Source organism: Chrysoperla carnea, chromosome 5, assembly GCF_905475395.1.
Source record: "Chrysoperla carnea chromosome 5, inChrCarn1.1, whole genome shotgun sequence".
Classification (NCBI taxonomy): Eukaryota; Metazoa; Arthropoda; class Insecta; order Neuroptera; family Chrysopidae; genus Chrysoperla; species Chrysoperla carnea.
Genome location: NC_058341.1, coordinates 25,030,553 through 25,055,596, shown reverse-complemented (window position 1 = coordinate 25,055,596; position 25,044 = coordinate 25,030,553). Strand labels below are relative to the sequence as shown.

Below are 25,044 nucleotides of genomic sequence, written 5' to 3'. Positions count from 1 at the left end.
TATATTTATTCTTTCTATTAAAGTACTCTGCATTCGTGTATTACTCAAATCATGAAAATTCGTGATATTGTCAATAAAATATCTAATACGAACGCCACATAACCTGTATATGTATAGACTATAAGCTGTCAATCATATATAAATAGGGGATAATCCTGATGGCAAATTGACCATATTACGCATAAAAATGTCAAATAAGACTTGATATCATGACAAAATTCGAAAGTTAAATTAAAATTGATTAAAAAACGAAGAAGTTATAAACAATCTAAGCTTGCATTCAAAGGTTTCTCATCTCTTTTTTAGCAAAACAAAATTTTATATGTAATCGCTATGGAGATATCCACGTATGACCTCACTAGTGGGCATCTTTCTCTTTGTTTAATTAGGAATTTTAAACGTTCATTTTATCTTGCATACTAGTAAATAATTTTAACATCCCACTTCACTTTTCTACAAGTCCAGTCAAAACTCTTCACCTGAAGTGATAAAAAAATCTAGTCCGATCCCCTATTGCTGTGTTAAAATTGGATTTAAGGGAACTTTGGAAAAATAATACTTCTTATTTTCTAAAACTAATTTGATCCAAAAACTACGAAATTCAGAACCCTGCATTTCTGTATAACTGATAACATAAACAACATCTTGCGAGTCATTTAATGGTCAAAATTTTGACATCAATTTCTTTTCTCTTTATTAAAAATTTTATTTTTGTATTTATATAGAGGTTAAATCATATATTCGTTCAATGATTACATATTTTGCATTCAGATTTCAATATGAAAACAAATCTAAATTTTTCACTAAATTACTCTTTCTTCTTACTCCAGTAATGTTTTATAAATATGTACTATTACATATTTCAATTGAAAGTATAAAAAATTACTGGTGCCAAACGCTCAAACGACATCCGTGTAAATGGTGACATTTACAAAATGTAAAAAAAACCCTGACGTTTATATTTTGTACCTAATATGAAATTGGTACACCTCACTTTTCGATGCTTATTTCATAAGTCTAACAACTTTTTACTCTCACTAGACCAGGAACCAATATTACCAAAATTTAGACTTAAAAATATGTCGCCTTTTTGGCAGAATGAAGACTATTTGAAACGGTCGGGAAAGTATGGCATGGTGATTTTTGTGAATAACAGTAAAAGAAAACGATTAGTTAAGAATAACTCTAAGGCAAATAAAATAGGGCTTGTAACAAATTCTTTTTGCGATTACGCCTGGGCTTCCAGCGCTGTGTCCTTCATTTCCATTACAACAACTTCGTAATTCAATCTATAAATAGGTCGTCCTCATACTGCAAAAAATGGTTTGAATTTTTATGCCATTTATTTTAGTTCAACTATATAATAAAATTAATATTGCAATAATATATTTTATTTATGAATTTGTTTTGTTTATTTTTGGTTTATTATGATAAATTTACATTCCATGGTGTAGAATAAAATAAAATATTAAAATGAGTGTTATGAAATTCTAATTACTAATTTAAATTGATTATGTTGTTAGTTAATTTTAGATTGTAAATAATATACATAAATAAATAATAAAATATAAACATTTAAAAAAATAAAATTAAAATTAAAATTAATATTCAGTAATCAGTACCTATTTAAATGAATTTGTAAATTTGTTATTTGTTGTCACATCGTAATTTGAATATTGTTTGGGTTATATAAACAATATTTTGGTAATAGCAGGCCTGACAAACACTGATGCATAAATAATATCATTTGGCAGATAATGATCAAAAATTTACCAGGTGTCACCATAGAGAAGGCATCACGAAATTTTCGATCGGGAAAATGCTTTTAGATCAAGCAAAATTAAGCCGTGAAATAATTCTTGAAAGTTTATTATATCAAGTTCAATTTTAGAAATCTTGATGTTGGTATGTATGTTAAAACGATTTTGTCTCTAGAGCTAGAATTTTCTATGAGGGTGGGGGGCGTAAATTGGCAGCCGTGATGTGATGGTGACTCGTTGAACAAAAAAGTAAACAGGGGTTTCGCATTGACGAATATTTTTCTTGTTAAGGTTTCAATAGAGAATATGCGTGATGTTTTTTTCAAATTTTTTAACAAAATTGGAAAATGCCGTAAAAGAGATGAGATAAAGTAAAATTAAAATAGGCAAAGAAATACGGATGATTTTAAACTAGTAATTAGACAGGGAGATCCGATAGATACTGTAACGTTCTACAATAGCTACTCCATGCTAAATTCTGTTTTGATAGAAAAAGATACAAGCAAGTCTTTGAAGTCTGTTATCTGTTCGATCTATTCAAAAATAATTTTTCTTTACTATTTGCTACATAGCGTCAGAAACTATGAATTTTACCCAAAATAATTTGGAAAGTTTGTACTTCTAATTAGCAAGCAAGGTTAGGTTAGGTTAGGTTAGGTTATATTAGCTGTCCACGAAGGACACACTGAGGCTATAGAGCCCATTGTGATACCATATGAGTGTTTTACCACCTTTCCGCTGATAATTTCATTTATCAGCTCCTCAATTTCAGAGGCTGAGTGCACTTCCTTTACGCACATACCATGCACTACACCAGCCCATCACAACAATTAATTAAATTAATTTTATTGCGACGGCGGGAATCGAACCCGCTACCCTTAGCATACCGCGGACGGAATTGGTTACGCCTTAACTAACTGAGCTAATAGAAATTAGCAAACAAAAAATAGTATTTTTGCAATTTTTGATATGAGTTATGAAGATTACTTAATCAGTTTCTTAGATCGATCAGAAGTAAAGGCTTATTTGTGTGTTTGTGTTACTCTCAAAAAGAAACCCAAAATTATTATTCAAAAATATTCCAATAAACTTTGTTTTGGTTTCATAAATATTCAAAATAAATGTGTGTATTGTATGTGTTAACTTGATAGAAGAATGTGAAAGTTTTAATAATAAAAACAAGTAGGTAGATTATTATAGGTATAGAGACACAACGCGGAGTACGGTGTTTGCTGGTATTACGTACCTAACAAACCAATACCTGACTTATGTCTTTTTGATTATATTAAAATAAATTAAAAAAACATTGTTAAATAAATGTTTCTGACCTTATCAAAAAGCTTTATTAAATAACACAATATTATCAAAATATTAATGTGCATTTTAAAAGACAATACAATACGAATTATTATTCAATCTTCAAACTTTTGGTTTAAAATACTCATATAATCTCCATACAGATATTTAAAATTTATTATCAATAGTTTCTTTTTAAATATTATACAGCGTGTTTACTTAAGTTTGCTACATATGGAAAATTTTTTTATTATAAAGTTTACGAAAAAAAGCTCAGATATTCACTTTAGACATCGAATGTACAAGGTGTTCAAAAATTGAAAAAAAATTCCATAGGAATGTTGATGGTCGTTTAGGAATGTAAACCATTTAGAACAGATATTAATCGAAATGATCCAAGAAATCACTCCCGACATATGTAGGAGTTTATTTAAGGAATTTTGTAAAAAAGCAATTACTTACATGTATGGAACGCGAAGGTGGATACGTTGAGGCAAAAAAGAACTGAGGATATTTTAGATTTATTATTCAATTAACTTCTGGTTTATTGATTTTCTTAAGAAGATATTAATCATTTTCGGAAAAAGAAGCCTCTGGCAATGACAAATTTTGTGGAGAAAAATATTGGTAGGGGTAAACTTTACAACATCCCATCAAATTATGTCTGTGGCATCGTAGCGCTTAAACAGATGAAACGATTTTAATTTTTTTGGTTTTGTTCAAGTGCGAATTTAGGATTATGACCGAAAAAACTAAAAATTGATCATGATTTTCCAAATTGGCTCAGTTTGGAAAAGGCTTTAAGGAAAAAAGCAATTTTATGGAGACTGTTCTTAACAATGTTTCAAATGCGAATTTAGGTTTCCGTACCCGAATTTGTGGGCGGTTTTTTAAATTTTGTAAATTTCCCTTGTATCCTAGATATTAGATACTTAATTTAAAAACTTTTATGTATTGTAAAGCTTAAATTTTTTCATCAATTTTTAGCTTGAAGACAGAAACATCAATGTTGACGCACTGCATAACTGCATTATAACGTGAAAGCGTAGATATTAATGTTCTCTTGTACTAAAATTTTCATGATATTCATCGCCATAGACCGAGCCTTTTGGTCTAAGTATATCCTACTCATGGACAATCACTTTAACCTTACGTAATCTGTCACCATAAGCATCATCAGCAAATAAATATGCGTAAATTCTAAGATGATAAATCACAAAATATTCTAATAAAACCTGTTTATATAGAGGAAACAATGAGTAATCAAATAATCAACACACAATTCAGTAGAAAAACTCTTGAATAACATTTAATTGTTCTCAATGAATTCAGTTAGAGGATGATGACGTATTGTATTAAGTATTATTACTATTTATTTTATATATTATTTAACAAATTTTAATATCCGTTAAAATACTTTCTGTCTACTATACGATTTAAAATTATAAAATATAAAGTAATGTGTTAAATTTTAATTAAAATTTATAAATAAAATGAGTCAGCTGACAGTGATTAGAAAAACCATGTCATTAAATTACTGTTAATATTATTAATTAATTATTTTACAATTAATATGCTTATTTCTTTTCAAAAACATTCAGAGAGGTGAAATCTATTAGTAATGCATCATCCGGTCACTTTTAATAACTATAAACGTCTTTTACTGTTCATGTTAATTTACTAATAATTATAATCTAAAAACTATTTCTCAGATTCAAATAATTTTTTTTAAATTCATAGAATATAAGTAAAATTTACTCTGATTGAATAAATAAATTCCAAAAACTAAAAACGATAATGGACTGAATTCACAGAATTTTATTTTATTAACATTAAGTTGGATATTCTGAAGATTTTTTTGAAGGAAATAAATAAATAAACAAAATCGCTTAATTTGCTAGAATACCTTTTGACGTAACGCATTGATCTTTTTCTAAATTTTTGTGAAAGTAGATATCTTTACTTGGGTAATGTTGTAAGCAATAGAAATAATATTAATAATTTATTCATATTGACTCAAATGGCTCATAATATTTTTTATTATTTCTTCACTTTTACATATAAGTGTCAGTTAAGAGTCGCTCATATTACCACTAAGTGATGCACGGGCTTTTAGTTGCAATGAAAGCTTGTTAATATTTTATTCAGTTTGGAATAAGCAATGAAAAATTTGAAAAAATTTATCAAAATTTTTAATATTGCTTAGAGAAGGATAATTTTGCATCTAATAGTTTTATGACAGGTCATCGTTATGGCAATGAATCGTGCTGATCTGAGTTAAGAGAATATAAATCATTATTCAATTTTGAATTTTTATTTAAACTTATTGATATTTTACTTGAGTCACAGTGAAAGTTTTGAAAAATATTAATCAAATAAAAGTCATATAATTTACAATATATATTTAAAAAGAAATTTTTTTAATAGTTTTAAAACCTGAAACTGTAAATTCAAAACTTTTTTTTATTATTTAATTGGTTAATATGATACCAATAAACAAAAAAATGTAAGAACTAACAGAGTTTACTGTTGAAATACTCTGCTTGAATTTTCATTTTTTGAGAAAAAATTTCTTTTTTTTGTGTTTTAATGAGCATTCGAGGATTTTAATTTTTCTTAGGTATCAAAATACTTAATAAATAGTTAATATTAATTATTTAATTATCAACAATTTTATTCATACACTACAAACAAAATTAAAAGCTATTTTTATAAATATTTCGTTTAATATTTCAAAGATTCAAGGCTATATTTACCAAAAGAAAAAAATATATTTTTGAACTTTATGCTTTTGAATAATTTAAGATTACACAAGATATCCACCCGACCATTAGGGAAGTGAATTTTTAATTGCATGACATTGAATATATGAGCTCCTTTTGTACGCATCCATAAGTTTACATCCTTGCATATATTAAAACTCTTTCAAAACTTACATATGGTATTGACTATTTTATTTTCTGTTACTCATTCTTTTGAAAGGAAAATCTATTTTGGAAAATCAATAACAGTTAAAACTAACATTTCACTCATTCAAGGCTTCACTTACCAAACACATATTGGAAACTTTATTCTGTAAACAAATTGAATCACAGGGAAATTGAACTATTATAATTTGTAGTTGCTGATGAAGTCAGAATGAAGATATGAAACGTCCAATTAGATCAACTGAAATCTTCTGATTTGATATTCCTAATCAAACTTCTCTGTGATTCAATTTATTTGTATACTTTTCGTTTTAGACGTGATAAAAATATTAAAATTTATTTTATAATTTCAATATTTGCTTACCTTGCATATTTTCCGTCATGGGTTAAACAAATATTAATTTTTAAACAGAGGAATAAACATTTATAAGTTATTTATGGTATTAATAACTAATTTTTGGATAGAAAGAACAAAATTATCCGCATGTTATCTGCGAGGATAATTACGGCATAGTTTTGGCTACTTTACCACGTGTTAATCCAAAAAAAAAATCAATTTTAATAAGTTTTTCTCGTTTGTCAACGATTAGGCATCTTTTGACCTTTCAGATGCCATTAAGTGGTCGTAACATTCGTTTATGTAATTTTTTTGCGGATATAAGCATGTAAGTAAACGATTAAGTCATAAGAAATATTCTGTTAGAATTCAGGATATTAACAAAACTATATATAAACGCATAATATATTTATTCGAAAATTAATCCTATATATAGGCAATAAAAACAAAAGAACTATTAACATTCTTGTAAAACAATACCCCTATTACAAGAATAGGTAGATACACATAATCTGTGTACGTTGTTGATAGTAATATTTCAAGTTCATTCTAATTCATTTTTAATTATGTTTGACTTACAAATTTTAAAAATATATTTATAGTTCAGTAACCGCCATTGTATTGTATTGTATTCATCATATCATGATGATTCTCGTCGTCTTAATCCAAGTGAAAGTTTATTAAATTTCATCAAAGAATATAATATTTTAAATTTTAACTGTTTTTGAACCGTTAGTATGATTTCAAAATAAATAAGAAGTGATTATTTGTTTAATTAAGACAACAACTCGGTGTCAAAATTAGTATAAATCGATATAGTCAGGAGACTAGGGCGACAATGTCGGCTATAATTTTGGACTTTGTTGAAGAAAGACTTTAGGCAATTAAAGCAAATTGTTCTAAAGACTTGGATCATTTTGCTTTCTCTTCCTTGGTTATTTTATTTTACACAAATATAATTCCATTTTTAGGACTTCCTCTACGAAACTTTGCTTTTTACTCTTCAGGTATAGAAAATGCGTAAGTCTTTGTAACATGTTTGGAGACCGGAATGAGAGTAATAGTTTCCATTAAGCCTTCGTCACTTATTTACCAAAAGAAGTGCTATAGAGAACAATCGTTAAAATAAAATTGTAACAAATTTTTCCTATCGTTGAAGGAAATAATTCATGGAAATGGAAATTATGGAAATTTATGATCAACTTTATGTATTCTAGACACAAGGCTCGCAAAATGTGGAAATTTTATTAATTGAAAACACTTTTGTATACTTAATATTAACACGATAATATCTGCGGTTCTTTGATTTTATGAATTATTTCCTCTGGGGTCACGAATTCCAATTTATTATTTTTCCGAGTAAAACTAGGTGTGAGCTTTATAACCTGAATCATAATTTATGAAAGGAATTTTTCATATTAATAACTATACCTACTTGAAATTTCAAGAAATTATTTTCAAAACGCTTCTTTGTCCCTAGATAGATATTTATCGCTAATATGTTTGCCAATTTCAGTACACAGTGTTAGATAGTAAGTAAGCTTCCCAATTTTTATATCATTTAGTTAAGCCTTCCTAGCGCTTCCACCATAATTATTGTACTATTGTTGTACTGTAGAATGTTGCTTTACGACTGATGTTTGGATAGCCAAGATATTTTATACATCTGTATAAATTCTCTGTTTTTATAGAATATTTTTCTATAATAATTTTTAAAATCAAACTTGCGCATCAATGTGTCACATGTACGCACCAACTAGAAATTATTGACACTAATTGCACAAGGTGCTTCGCTAATTAATAGTTGATATTGTATGCATAATTTAATTACACTTTATTAATGAGATGAAAAGTATTTTATAAATAAAAAATCAATTAAATATATTACGCCTATTAAACTTTATGTGCTAAAAGAATTTTAGTGTATACCTTAGAATCATATAATTATGCAAAAAATAAAACATCAACTACCTTGAAGAACTTCTAAACACTTTTCGCATATAAATGTTCTTTCTGTTGACCTTCTGATAAAAATTTTTACTAATTTTTTAACGAGTTTGAATTCATTATCTTGCCCATTTTTATTGTTTTAAACGTACAATTGTAAAATAGTGTTTTCAACAACCCTGAGGAAGTCTAAAATAAAGACGAAACGTTGCGATTGAATAACCGAATAGACTGAGTAACATCTCAATAGCAAGAAAGAATTTTTATATGAACAAAAACAATTATAAACAAAAATTATTTATTAAAGTAACTGTAAAAATATTTAACGAATTGATCAGAGAAAGAACAAGATAACTGTTTTACTAAATAAGCTTTTTTACTATAATATTTTTTTAAATAACAATTTCTTAAATAATAACGATTCTGCTTTCTTTATAACAATTAAATACAATATTATAAATCATTTGACTTATTAACATAAATTAATTTAAAAAATATATAATATTTATTATTTACTTACACCACTTCCGTAAAAATGCACTTGATAATTTTGCACATAATTTTTCTTGACCCTTCATTTTTTTAATTATTTAATAATAATTTAAAAGTAAAAAAAAATCACTTAAAATGTTAAGATATAAAATTTGTCAAAAATATAAAACCACAAATTTCTCACACTTGATTAAAAAATTAACAACATAATTAATTTTAAAAAAACATTTCACAGCACATATATTATTTTATTATTTTTTTATAAAAACCGCGTAAAGTTTTTAGTTTGTCAATTGTTTTTTTATATTGTTTTGATTATTCTCGCATTTCAAGTAAACAGCAGCACCACAGTTCTCGTTCGTGGTTGGTCTATACGACGACTGTGTTGTTTTTAAACAATGTTTTCTTGTACAACAACAATCGTGTCCGTTGTGTGTTAGCTATGAACTGAACCAGTCGTCCTTATGATTGATAGTTCTTAACAAGTTAGTGGTTTGTTATAAATATTGTAGTTGATGAAGTATGAATGTAAGGTAAATATGTATATGATTTTTAAAGTAATTAAAGTATAGGTAACAATTATTATATGTAGTTGTATTTTGAGAAAGGCACACTTGATCGACTGTGCGCCTACAAAGGTACTTTCCGTACTATTCACTATTCAACTAGCTGCAATAATATTATTACTATGCAGAACGTATTCAAGAGAACTCAACTACTAATATTGAAGAGAGACTTCAGTTTTTTAAGAAGTAATATTAGATTCAATCTACGTCAAATATAATAATATTCATTTTGATTATAAAATTTACATACATAACTGTGTCTTGCTTTCTTCCTCTCATGTTAAACACTATTATGCCTCATTATTCTCGTATTTAATTTTTTTACTTCTATGTACATATAGGTACTACGAGATAGAGGTATTTTTATACAAAACTAGCTGACCCTACAGACGTTGTCTTGTCTTAACTATGAATACTGAATTCGATATCGATACCTCTAGATAGGTATACCATGCTTAGCCCGTCCGCTTAGTCCGGTAAGTCCACCCACAAGCCTTCCTCCTGTTTAATCCACTCGCTAAACACAAATTTTACTATTATCTCTTGGACAGGCCTTCGGTCTTTGACATGGCTGAAGCTTTCGGAGGTGGACCTCATATTCACAATACCTAAATAATACGTCAAGACTATTTGAATACCGGTTCACAATTCTAGATAAATATGGTGAGAGCACAAATAAATACATAGTAAGGTAATATAATGCATTATTTATATGCGTTTCCACCATTTATAGCATTTAATAGTTTGTCCTAAATTTTCTAATGTTCCGCTCAACAAAAAAAGAATTATCGTAATCGTTCTATCCGTTCACGCGTGATACGATGACCAAGGGAAATAAAGATTCATGTTATTCTTCTCTTTCTTTTATTAGAAACTTATTTTATCGATAAAAAATTTGAGATTCTTTTTTGGAGGATTACGTCAAAAAGAATAGTAACGATATATGATTTTATTAGTTTTTAAATGTAATAGTAATATGAAAAGATTCATTCTATGAACTTTTTTTGTGCTTATCAAATGTACTTCTTTTTAATCTACTATAAAAGTTGTAATATATCTCTACACAGAGGTACAGTGAGTGGTTTACACAAGATTTTTTTCTCTTTACATATAATACTTTCAGAATAAAAATTATAATTACAATATTATAATGTTTTAGTTAATTTTTTATCTTTGATGATCTTTTAGGTTTTTGATTTTTGTACTTTTTTTTCGTTTTTTGTAATACATATATTAGCGTGATCTTACATAAGATTTTTCCATAAATCACTACCGTATTTGTGTAATCTTATAGCTGAATTATTTATTACGAATCTCGAAGGTTAATTCTGAATTTTTAATTAAATGAAAATTTATGAAATTACTACTATCCTATAAAAGTTTTTATTACTTTGTTTTATATTTTGATTTCAATAATTAGCTATGAGTTGGATCTAAATAATAATATAGATTAGATTTGGTAGTTGGTAATTGTGTTTAAATATTGAGCAATTTTAATAACGTTTTGAAATAACAAACATTTATTTGAGTTTCAGAATCATGAAATATAAAAAAAAGGGTCTATAGGTTTAAATACTCTTTTGTTATTTAAAACTTAATGGAGCAAAAAACACTATCACTTACAATTGCGTTAACAAGAGAAGGCGCCGTATTCAATTTAATATGACGCCACATAGCCTATAATCATCGGAGGATCAAGACGCTTTAAATGGTGCCTCATTTTCCAAATTATGATAAGTAGTTTAGAAGCTAGGTGGGAACAGATGAACACAGATACAGACATCGGTAAAACACATAGCCCTAACCATTGTATAGTCGGGGTAAAAAGAAGTGGTACATGTACATACTTTTGCTCCCGAACATAAATTTTAGTTCACAGGTCCACATCTCTTTATGAAGCTCAAGAGGCATCATCATTACTTTAAAAGCAACCGCATTGAACGCGTCAAAATTCAAAATTAAGATGTTGGTCTAAAATGCTCATACATGCTGAAACGTGAAGAGGAAATGAAAACAACTTAAATGATGTCTTGAAGTCCATTTTCTGGGGGTTATTGGTTGTTTGCGTAACCAAAGTAATATATGCGAGATGATAACCATGAATCTCATTGATCTTGTAAAAGAAATAAGAAATAAGAATATGTTCTTTTAGTCTCAAAAAAATATTTATTTATACTGAAAGTGTAAAAATTAAATATATTTATTAGACTGCTGAAGAGTAATCATCAAGCCATTAAATACGATATTAAAACTCTTTTGATATATGATTCACTAATGCTGAAATATGATTCACTAATGCTTTGTTTATACTATAATGGAATATTAAAATGATACTTGAAATCAGTTGGTATTTTTTCGATAGTAAAAAATGGCGAATAATAGTTTAAAGAGCTGCTAAACGCCCGTCAAACTAGCAATACTAGTCGTTACATAAAATATAGAAAGCTGAGAAATTCAATTTACGATTTCCTTTATTGAAATTGTTTACAAATAAAAAAAACTTATATTGCTATATTATTTTCAAATATGAAGTATTTTCAGATTTTGTGGAAAGAATAGCAATGTTTTTTAATAAAATATACATACAACACTTAATATCGGAGACATGTTCAGTTATGTACTGATAACTGTCCAAGTACTCGCGGATTAACATTTACGTTATCAAGCATTGGGTAATCTAAGTTTTTATGTTTCAACGTGCTCCAATCTGTTATTTCCAGAATTTTCTATTAAGAAAAAGGAATATGAAGCTGTATTTTGTTTTTATCACAGATTTCGCAAGTGTTACATCGGAAAAACCTGACAAAAGATGTAATCAACTTATAGGCTGTCGCATACTTCAGATGAAACTTTCCAAGAGAGAGCTCTTTTTCCTTTTCCGTATGGTCCGCATTACGAAAGAGGTCCCTAAAAGACTTTAATTTCTAATACAAGATTTCATCGGTACATTGGAAAACATTGATGTTTCATCGGACATAAAGTCTGCGGTCCTGTAGATGATGTAATTTGATTAACTAGAAGTCATCACCGTTAACTTCTAGAGATTGACAATCTATAAGTGTGTACACGTTATTTGCATATAATAATAATATATTTAATGGAAAAATTATGTTAAACATAATTAGGCACCACAAAAGATTATGTTGAATAAAACGTAAATAAATTAATTGTGAAACAAAAGTCACAAACTGATATAACTACGAATAAATATTTGTTTTTAGTGACATTGCAATACATTAAACAAAAAATTTGACTTTTGTAATAATCAAATAGTTAATAGTTATTTATTATGTGATTAATTAAAAATACTCCTTAAAGGCATCAATGACACTGAACGGAAGTCAAACTTGTAATTCTTGCTGCTATTAAGTAAATAATAATTTAAGTTTGAAATAAACGATATGAAAGGAAAAAATAGCTACATGTTAAGGCTAAATAACATACAAATAGATAATCTTGTTATTACACTTTGAAATGAGAAAAATTAAAAAAATCTCTGAATTGAGAGATGTAAGCCTTTATGTTTGATTTAAAAGCTCAAAATTTTTTATAGGTACGCTTTTACTCAAAGAATATGTGGTTAAAAATTCAGCTTAGATATCCATGCAAATTTTTAAGAAAATATTATTGAAAATCGATATAAAATACATTGCTCTTATGGAAAAATCTCAAAAATCGACTTATTTTGAAAGTTTTTGATAATTTTCACTTTGAACGAATGAAAATAAGTAAAAAATAAAGTTTTAATAGAAAGCAAACATATTAGCAATGACATAGAAAAAAAAATTGTCCCAAATAAGGGATGTACGAGCAGGGTGGATTTAGGGTGAAAATTATTAACTTCCCAGTATATTAAGTTATTGTAATGGATCCGATTTTCGAAATCGAAATTTTCAATACATCCTTACCAATTTATTTACTTTATCAATTTGGAGAAGAAGTATGTGCGTGTGTGTGTACGTACGTTCGTGATATTGCGCCAACAAAAAGTGATATCGCCTTCGTTGGGGTGGCGATCGAAGCGTATTAACAGAAATATGACCTGAAAGAAATTTCAATGATCCGAAGTATGAGTTCTGATGTCCTGAATATCGTATTTACAGGGAACTTTGCAATCCTATTTAAACTCCAAAAATGGAAAATGTAGACTTAAGACAATGAAAAGAAAAGGAAAATAAGATTGAGAGTACATCTTGACGCTGGAAAAATATCCCATCGTAAGGTTGCATAAATTTTTAATTGAAGAAGCACTAGCAGTACAGGCTTGATTTTTACCTTAGCACGTAGCGGTAAACGATAAAGAGCTAGAAGAATACGACATGATATGTTTGTGATAATGTGTTTTGGATTACATGAATGAAACAAAAAACTTACTTTTCACTTAAAAAGGCTTCTACTTTTTCATTAACCCTGCTCTCTATTCCAAAATTACGAGAGAATTAAGAACTGGAGAAAGAATGGCTCGTTTTGGGTTACTTACCTCTACGATTAGGTTACTTTGCTTCGAAAAAATCCGCTAGTTTTTATAAAGATATGAGTTATTATGCTTACGTCATGTGACAATTTCAAGAATGTTATGTATATCAAAGTGCAAGTCATCTGCATCATCTTATAACGTAAAACAAATATTTCTTTTTATATAACAATGAATTTTATTAGACAAATTGGCATGCATACCTATTTTATTAATTTTTTTTTAGAATCTACGTTTGTAATTATACAAAAGGCATTTTAATTGCAAATATCTGCAAAAAAGCAACTTCTATAAAATAATCTATGTCACAATGTTTTAAATTAATATTATTAAACTACGTCAAGGCAATTTAGTTTTTTCTCTTCAATTTTTTTATAATACACATGTTGCAAAAAAAATATATATATATTTCAATTCCACATCAGTTTGTATAAATTAAGTCTGAGTCTGATTTAAAAGAGAATTTTACAAAATTAAAAAAAGCCCCGGCATAAATATTAAATGTATAATTATGTTAAAATAATTTATTTACTATTAATAAGCTTATATAAGCAATTATTGGAGCAGCAAAATAGTACTTAAATTTGACATTCAGTTGTCTGAGTAATTTGTCTGAAGTACATGAATTCGATTCTTGCTCGTGTGCAATTTCTGTTAAGTATGTACCTACATAAGTTATTTAAAAATTTTAATCGTTTAAGAACAATCTCGATAAAAGTTGGTAGTAGTAGATATATTTAATGCGTCATCGATCTGTAACTATATGTCCATTTGAAGACCACTATACTAAAAAGTGATAATATGATACACAGTAATAAGCTGCTCAACGACTTTTCATCAAACAAAAAAGTCACTTAAACCACCCGTAAAAGCACAACAATCAATCAATTAATTTGATAACGTTTCACGTGGGTTTAATTACCTTTAATTATTTTTACGTGGGTCAATTCAACGAATTTCGTTAAAATAACGATTGGATACAAATAAATATTTAATTTTTTGAGATGAAAGAGTTAAAATTTAATAAACAATCCTATGTTTCAAGCGAAGCCAACTCAAAGGAATTGGAGTCTGCAAATCTCTTTAGGCCTCAATAGAGCGATGGGATTTGAGTAAGTGGAAGTAAGTGGCCAAAACGGAGGGATTAAAACTTACAAATGGCATTCTTTAAATTAATTTTGATACTTATTTTTGAAGAAACTTCCACTAAAGAACTACGTAAAACAACTTTTTGTTTGAAAAGATTTTTCTTTAAACCAAGAATTCTACGCAATTGGGGGCTGTCAGATTTGCACCATCAAAACTCTTAGCTTTGTTATTTAATAAGAATACGTTAACATTCTTGTCTAGTCTAATATCCTCTTGCTCAATTAATAAAAATATTTCACGCATAAACAGGTTGGGTGAGTCTAGTTCATAACAAAATTCATAAATATTAGATTCATTTCAAAAACTTAATTTGACATATTTTGACAAAACTTCTTCAGAGTCAAAACACTCGCTCTAAATATTTTTTCTTCGTGAATGTCCTTGATTCAAGCAACTTTCATGATATAAATCTGTTATTAAAAAATATAAGCAAGCCCTTCAAAAAAATTTACCTGTCGGTTAGAAATAAAAATATTTTTTTTAATTAAATTAAATTTAAAAATATGACATTTTCATGCTAAACACGTAACGTCAATTGTTTGATTACGTAAATTGACGTCTTATGATTATATTATTACTAATGGGTATAAGATATAAAAATATTATTTTAAATCATAATTATTTTAATGTCCTCCGAAAACGGAATAAATTAACTACTTAACTAGCATTATTATTTTCTTTAGTCTAAAATAATAAGATTTATACGTTGCAAAAATTATTAATTAATTCATTTGATTTTTTGGTTAATAACCTTTTTAGATATATATTGTAAAATTCCTCTTGGAAATAATGTCAAGGAATGCGACGATTTAATAAGTAATAAACTAGTCATTAATTTATTGGACAGTACTAAAGTTTTGGTCAGAAACAATCCTGAGATAGAAAATGAAAGGCGGAGATTAGTAGTCATCCTCGCCATGACAATTTAGGGTAGGTCAAGATTGCCAATCTTGTACTTGAGAAGGAAGAATAAGAAGAGTTATAACTTGTCCTAAATGATTTTGCAAATTTTTAACTTCCTGTGGTTTTGAAGCGACTCTGTTTGATTAGCCAGTTTACTTTAATTATATTTTGTTCTCATATATTTCTGACAGTTCTTTCATTGGATGGAAATCTTTAGGGTCACAATTGTTATTATTTCAATTTTAAAACTTTTAAACCCATTTATTCTTTCATATAAAATATATTAAAATCAAACATATAACTTATATATATTTATGTAGTCCTATTTTAATTTCCTTTAGTTTGATACCCTACTCGGTGGGTTTTGTTAATTCTTTTTATTAATGTATTACTATTTCGCTTCAAAAATCCGCCATTTTGTTTTGTTTTTTCAAAAACCTATCTAAGAACACTTAGGTTTTTGAGACAAATATAATGAGACTTTAAATGTTGAAATCCATTGAGTCGTTTGGAAAATACGAGGTAATAAAGAAATTTAGAAACAAATATACATATAAGATAAGCGCGAAAAACATAACCACTCTTTGACAATCGGGTAAAACAGGGATTTTTTTTATGGAAGTACATTTTTTGATTTTGTTTATAATTTAGGTACTCTTTATGGACAAATCTAGAAAGAATGTAAGATTCTGTGCGATTTTTATTATTTCAATGAGCAATTATTGTATGTTTATATACATGTATATATATATAAATTTGAATATATTCAACTTCTCGGAAACGGCTCTAATGATTTTGATCAATCTTTTATCCTATCGGATAGAATATTGAGTTACCAGAGGTTTAAAATATTAATGTCTGAATCAAGATAGATAGCACTTTGATTAAATTAATTAATTAGCTATTCTGGTGTCACTTGTTAATATCGTAGGAAATGATTGTTGATATCGTAGGTTTAATCAAACTTAACGTAGCCTAATAATCGTTGCCCGTTGCCCATGTACTCAACTTTGAAAAGCTTAACAAACCGATTATGCTTTGTTCTTATTTATTGTGTAAAAATGAATATTATCTATTAATGCTTTCAAAGTTTAATAGGATTTTTAAATTAAATTCTTAATAATATTAATTCAAGACTAGAGGTGGAAAATTTTAATACATTGAGAGATTATGATCTAATATTTTCTTAAAAAATTCCATTAACAAAACCATACAATCAGTATACAAATTCAAGCACCATTATGATTTCATTAAAGAATATTGTTTGTTGTTACAATCATCCGTAGAAAGAATGTGAAGTAGTTATTTGTTAATGATACAGAAAATGCGTTTTTTTTTTTTTTAATATTTAAAATCACGATTGAGGACAAACACTTAGATATTTTATTGAGATAAACTGTTGAAATGAAATGCATACCTAAATGAAACATCTTCTTGACAATACAAACTATTAGATTATCAGCAAGACATCATTTTTAATTCATTGAAAATCGAAATTATCTTTAATGAAAATTAATATATGTATGACCAGCATTGATCACGCATAAACCTTATGTAAAAATGGCTACCAACTAAATTCTCTGATGTTATAGTTTTTTGTAGTCTGAATAAAATTATCAATGAGCACAAAGAAAAATAATAAACAGCTTTAGAGTTATTTTCTTCACAAATTCTCATTCTTATTTCAAAAATTTCATTCTTATTTCAATAGTTAATGAATGATATTTGGACCAACGGAATTGTTTTTATATAAATTCTTAACACAAGTGAAATTTACAAAATTTAAGAAGCCTCCGACAAATCTTTCGGGTACGGAAGAGCCTTCTCCAAACTGAACCGATTTTTGAATATCATCGCCTTTTTTTAATTTTATCGAGTACGGAACCCTAAACTCCCACTTGATTTAAGACTCAAACTCCCCATTAAATTATCTTTCAAAAGAAACCAAAACAATCCAAATCGGTACATCCGTTTAGGCGCTACGATGCCACAGATAGACACACGAACAAGATTGGGAAAAAAAAAATTAAATTAAACTATAAACAAAGTAAAGTCTATTCTACTACTCTATTATGAGCTGAAAGCCTAAGTTAAATACCCGCATTAAGTTTAGTAGCAGGCAGGACCCATTAATTTGCTTTCGGTTTATAATTTGCAATTGAATCCCACCTACTACTAAACTTATTGCGGGTATTTAACTTAGACTTTCAGCTTATAATTTATTCTGTTAAACCGAAGTAGTGTTTACTTTGGTTTTACAATCTTTATTTTTGAATAGAATCGTTCCTAATGTCTTTGGAACCAGAAATAGTACGTTTCTTGCATGCTTAAATGTTTTTAAATAAAAGAAGAAAACGTGTATTATATCATGTTCAAAAATTATCTTTTTATTTCTTATTAAATTGTAGACGTGAGTAGAATAAATTTTTATAAAGATCTGTTTTAAAAGATGTGACGTACGTAATAAACTTACCTTCAAATCCGTGATAATAATTATTTAGTTTTACGGAAACTAAAAAAAAAATTTTCCTTCATAACTTACTTAAAAAGAGAAAATTGTTTACATTAAAATTTTGAATTGTGGCGAGATATTTTGTTTCTTTTTAAATTTCAACACTTTTTTTTTGCCGAAGTGTTTCGGTCTCTCTGTGGCTCTTATCATTTAGAACCTGAAAAGTAGTGTTAACTGTTTGAAATTTAAAATCCATGTCATGTACTTGTTCTCAATTTATGTGGTTTTTATTATAGTTCTGATTTTTCGAACAATTTTTTAAATAAGTAATTTACAATCTGCCTATTTAAAGTTTTTACGTACTTTAGCTCTTTTGATGATTAAACAACAAAATTCACCGTCAAGAAATTTATTGCTTAAAAGGACAAGAGATAATAACACTTAACATAGCCATGTGGAAATACTTTGGCCAAGTAACTTTGAAAGATCTATTAATTGAACCTAAAACTTTTCTCTCGAACATTTTTCTCAAAAAATCCTCTTATTAAAAAGTCTGTATTATTTAAATTTATTGTCAATCACACTTGATTAAAGGATCATTAAAAGCTTAAGTACATGTTCCTCAAAATAAATACATGTTAAGTATTTACATAAAAATACTAAATGAAGGCCAAAATAATATTTTTTTTAAATCATATTATTTTCCGGTTTTCATAATTTTCTTTACAATTATTTACAATTAAAATAATATAAACATATTAACAATTATAAAAATTTTTGCTTTTGGCAGTTTTTCTTGGCAAAATAACTACGACTGAATGCTGTTATTCCAAGAAACAAGTTTTATTATCACACAGCGTAGTAATTATTAGTAAAATGCGTATTTGATTTAAATTATTTTAAATACAAAAATATATTGGAACTATGTTTCTTATCGCACGATATTTGTTTGATGGTTGACAGTTTAAACCAAGAAAACTGCAACAGACACCAAAAACCGACATCTAGGTTAGCCAGGAAACTGAAACTTTTTCAATCGAATCAGATTGTCCAGAATTTTGAGAAAATACAAAAATCTTTTTATAACTGTCAATTTGTATTTTTTTTACTGTGAAAGTTATCAGAAGTTAAAGAAAACAGAGATAATTGAAAATAAGTATAATACAATTTTTATGTTATGTCATAATAAATATCCTAATCAAACCAAACGTAATATACTCAAATATTGGGTTGACTACTAAATCAGAAATACGTCTTTTTTAAACTAATACCAACTACAAATATTTCATACAGTAAAAACTAAAAGTAGCTATAAAATTAAATTCTTTAAAGAGTCAAACAAGTATTTGACTTCTAAAATTTATACCTTAAATTTTCAGAAAAATATCTAGTAAATAAAAAAAGTAATCACTACATTTATAATGTACCAAGGTATGAAAGGAATATATTGTTGGTACATGTTTTGTTTTCTATAGTTTGTTTCCTCAGAGATATTTTTATGGTTATTTTTTTCTGTGATTTGACCCCCAGGAATCTGTAGTTCATGAACCATGTATGTCCATCGCATTTTAGTAGCACAAAATTATACAAAAAAAATCTTACCACCATACGATTTTGATAAATCAATATTGTTTTGACTCACCTATAACAGAAAAAAATACAAATTAGAACCTGCAAATTTTCATTATTTATGTTAAATTTCTATTCCAACACTCCAATAGAGGGCGATTTTATATATTTTAAAATTTTTTCTGTCCTCACCGAGAATTTTTTAAGCGTTTATCTTTAGCTGAAATATTTTTGACGCCTTTTGCGACAAAAAAGAGGTCTAATTTTTCAATGTATTTTTATGACTGTTAGGGTACGTGCAATGTATTGGTATGTTTTGTGAAATTTTGATCAAAGTTTTGTGGATTATCGCAGAAGCATCGGGAGTAATATAAACATAAATGGGAAAAAGGTGTACTTATGTTTTTTCTATGCTGATAATTTTACAATGTGTTACTTTTAATAATTTCAATTTTACATCAAAATACATATCAAAATATTTTTCCGTGGTCTTTTATTAAATAATTTATATTCAAGTCTTTTTGTTTTTAATTTTTTTGGTTCTCTTAAAAACTTGTTTTTCGGATATTTTTAAAACCAAAAATTAATTTAATTTTTTTAGAAAATTTTGATATTATCACGAATACTAAGAAAAAGTATCTACTTTATCATAACATTTATTTTGATTGGTAATAAAAATTGAATAAACAAATACCTACACGTGATTATTAATAAAGGTCAAAATATTAAGGGGGAAGGCCAAGGTCACAATTTTTATTATAATTTTTCAGTATCAATAATATCTTTACAAGAGATTGACTAATAACTTACAGTCACTTCAATGAAATGAAAATACTTTAATTCATATGATAACGAAAACATTGCGAAAGAACACATTTATCTCAAAACTTTATTTTTCAAAGCTACAATAATTATTGATTAGGTTTTTTTGAAGTGAAAAATTCTAAAGGCGCGTTAGACGATATGCAATATATAAATAATAAATGCTATTTTTTAGGGTAAAAACTTATGGTTACGCGTCATCAACATGCTATGAATATAGCTACATACAGATATACACCATAACCTACGAATCTAATTGTGTATAGTTAACTATCAACTAAGTGATTCTGATCTTTGGTAACTACAGTTACTGTTCATAGACGGCGTTTTATTATTATTTATAATAGTTTTTTATACACACATTAATAATTTCAAACTTGTTAATTATTTTGATTATATCTTCACGCACAAAGAAATTCTGAAAGAATTTTCAAAATTTTTACTTTTTAGCTTTAGGATTATCAAAAGAAAAAAACTCGTTGATTGCATGATTAATTTTATTTGATTACACGGGTATATTAGATACTCAGCAATCATGGTGGATAGCCTCGATGAATTATTTCATGATAAATTATTTTGATTTGATAAATATGTATGTATTTATGATATGTAATTTAACATCGGAAATCAAACATTAGTCTTTATGGATGTAATTTAGAAGAAAATTTCAAGTTCAAATTTTATTTTAATATTTATTAAAACTAATTTGGTTTTTTTCTTACAAATGTTTGATTTATAGTTTGTGAATGAATAATAATGAATGCATCATGTGAGTTGGATCTCATATATTTATTATTATTAATATAGGTTGTGGTTAAGCTTAATTTAATCATTGGTAATTTATTGCCAAGGTTAATCTTTTGTAAGAGGACAATTTGTTATTTAATTTGAATACAGCATTTTTTTTACACTCCATATATTTATTTATGTACTTAATATTTTCAATTGAATAAGAAAGAACGAGAATGGATTAGTAGGTACAGTCAATAATACTGTCTTTCAATCTCTATGAAGTCTAATGTAGAAATAAAATGGTAAACATAAAATGGTAAATTATTATTAATAGTTTATATAGTGGAGCCTATTATTTTTTAACACGCTTATATTAGCTTCACCTGTATGTATGTTTGTTTGTATGTTTGTATATAACTCTCTAATATCATACCCATGCATAGGACATCATCAGTTATATACATTTATTTTACTATACATATAAACCATACTATACATATAAACTTAGGACAAGCAACAATTTAAGTTTTTTAAACTATATTGTTATTTGAAATGAATACTTCGGAAGCTACTTGCATGGACCACTTTTCATACATATCACGTTAAAAACACCGCTTTAATGCATTTTATTTTCACGGAAATTCAAAAAACATAGGTGGTAATTAATTCCAGGGTAAGCAAGATAAAAAACAATTTCTACCCCCGGTGCTTGAACAGTACACCCTACTATCGAGGGAACGATGCGAATAAATGCTAAGCATAATAGCTGCCAGTGGTTAAAGCTAAAAAATTTTTTTTATTTGCAGCGTATCTTAAGATTGAAAATGGGTAACCGATCCTCAGGCAATATCTGACCCCCAAGCTTCAATCACCAATTCAGTACCAGGTCATTCTTTGTTTCCAAGCTTGGCTTCCTAGACGAGATAGGAAACTTTTACAAATCGAGACATCGACCCGTGGCACAACACTCATAGGTAGGTGCATTATGTAACAGTTTTGCTAATTGGTTGGAAAAAAAGCAGTTTAGACAACTTAAAAAAAATATTCTCAAAAAATTGAGTAATTTATTTAATTTTAATGTTTCTTAATAAACATTGATAAAAAAGTATATACCTTAAGGTGGTATTTGAAATTACCTATACAATGATTTACATGGCAAGGTTGTATAATTTAAAAATAAGTAATTAAAAGGTTATCGTACTAATTTCAAAAAAATATTAAAAAATGCTTTAATCGTCTGTTTACATATTGATCCTTATAATAGATCACCTTCGTTATAAAGGTCACTATTTATCAATAACAACACATATGCATAATTAATTAATTAAACAAATACTGATTCATTATTAATTCTAATAATTAATTTATTCTATATATTAAGTAACATTGTTTTGATATTAGATTATTTAAATTTCAAAGTTTTTTGCATAATTTAAAATGATTTATTCTATTGACCCAAGATCAGACCGAAATATACATTCTCAGAATCATAGCTTATATAATACTATCTAAAATACATAAAGTACTTTTCGAATATGAAGTGGTACACGTTTACCAATATCTAATTTGAAAAATTTTAGTCCTTTTTTTGTTGATATCAACCCTCGTCCAACGGATCTCCTAATAAAGATTTATTTGTTTCTTTCTTTTTATGCGAAATGTCAATTTTAAACACCCAGAGCGCAAGCATCGCTACATTTATTCAATCTGTATATTTTCGTCCGTGCTACAACACTATCTCCTATTTATTTATTTCTAAAGAAAAAATAACATTTAATGGACAGGCTCATTTAATTTTTAAAAATTTTCATTCGACCTTAATTAAGAATTACACGTGAATTGAAGCGTTTCCATAATAAAAATTTTCATAATTATGTAAAAGACTTTTATTTTATTATTTGAACTTGAAAAATTACAAGACTAAGACTTTGTTCGTTAAAAAGTATGACATTAATTATCCTTTAGATGTCATTATAAAAAAAAGTCAAGGCAATGTAATAAAAATTATTTCGAATAAGAAAATTATTTAAAAACCTATCAATAAAAATTTTTATTGTACCTTCATATTTTTCATATATTAATTAGAAATTGAATTTAATAGGAAAATTTATGAATTTGATTGCTCAATACGCTCTTAAAATCGAATAAAGTTGATATAAAGTACCTAAGCAACGTGAGTTAATTAGTACCTAACTACTTCATAAATAAACAAAAAAATGAAAAATCTATTTGATCAATGTTCACCTATGATTATACTCTAAGAGCTGGTGTCGGTCAGACATTCAATATTTTAATAAACCTTGCTATTTGAATCGGTTACTTTCTTATATGTGCTATAGGGACTAATTTTTTTAAACGGCAGTAACGATTATGGCTTAGTTACAAAAGCGTATTTTATAGTTTTGACTCTATTATTTATTAAAACATATATTTGGAAAAGTTCATCGTGCACACCTTTGAGGTGAGACATAATTATGGAACGCCAGGCAAAATTTAAGCTTCTAAGATTTGTATTTTGTAAAGCCATGTACATTCAAGGGAATGTAATTCAATTCGAGATATAAGATAATTATTCATCATGTGGTCAGATGTTTCCGATCATACAACTAAAAATTCTGTGAATTTTCTTACAATGAACGTGCAATAAATATTTCCAATGCACTTATTATTTTTGAAGCAATACCTCAAATATTTATGACAACACTGGATATTACAGAATTCAAATAATTTCAAAATATGTGACACACAAATGCGATGATTAAATTTCAATAAGAGATTTCAAAATTAAAATATTAATTTAAAGGAAAAAAATGTAAATATTGGGAGTATTGGTGAAAAAATTTGTTGTGACTTTGATGACGTGAAAACTGTTTTCAGGTTCATTTCCTTAAATTTTTTAATATATTCTTGCTACTAATATCTACTGTTTGCCATCTATAAATGTTTGAATTATAGATTTAATATCATCTAAAAAAATTTATCTAAATAATCGATCTATATTATAATTTATGAAAATTATATTTATGTTTTACGTTCCATACCTTCATACATTATAAGAAAATTTTTAAGAATTTTCCATTTATAAAATAGAATCTTGTTTATTATACATTATTCATTTATACTTAATTTAATCAAAATAATTCTTGATATAATTGTAAATATTACTACGAAAATTACTTTATAAATGACTTGCTTCTTTTAATAATAATAAATTTACTTTAGAACAACAACAAAAATTAATAAAATTATACAAAATTGATTATCTAAAGTAATTTTTTGTATTATATAGGTATGTATAAATTATATATAAGACATGTAAATGTATATGTTCAGAATGAAGCAGAGAAGTGTCTGATTTGTGAAACGTTGTAAAACAGAAACAGGGCCATAACGAGGGTAGTACATAGCGCAGACGGCAAGTATTTAGGTTGCACCTTATATATATCGGGATCGCCTCTAACGATTTTGATGAAAATTAGTATACTAATACTATTTAACATAAGAGTAAGGGCAAAAATTGGGAAGAGTAACCATAATCGTGTCATTTTACCTTAAAGAGTCGATACATATAATTAAAAAAGTTTTTTAATTTATTCAAATGATAGACTATCAATTGAA

The 25,044-nt window shown here is 27.1% G+C and overlaps 1 protein-coding gene and 1 long non-coding RNA gene across 4 annotated transcripts in view; one reads left to right on the top strand and one right to left on the bottom strand.

Annotated features, from left to right (window-relative positions):
- The window catches only part of LOC123300367, a 91,047-nt gene that overhangs the window by 42,890 nt on the left and 23,113 nt on the right, over positions 1-25,044 (top strand). The window contains exon 4 of the long non-coding RNA XR_006535382.1: positions 22,233-22,400. This is a non-coding gene — a long non-coding RNA (uncharacterized LOC123300367). The remainder of the gene's footprint in view (positions 1-22,232; positions 22,401-25,044) is intronic.
- Positions 1-25,044, bottom strand: part of LOC123300364 (scavenger receptor class B member 1) — a 98,086-nt gene that overhangs the window by 50,506 nt on the left and 22,536 nt on the right. The window contains exon 1 of one of the 3 annotated variants that reach the window (XM_044882932.1): positions 8,788-8,890. The exons of the other annotated variants lie outside the window; for them this stretch is intronic. Coding sequence (XP_044738867.1) covers positions 8,788-8,845 — 58 coding nt within the window. The 5' untranslated portion in view covers positions 8,846-8,890. Of the gene's footprint in view, positions 1-8,787; positions 8,891-25,044 lie in introns of those variants that run through there. 3 annotated transcript variants of the gene reach the window in all.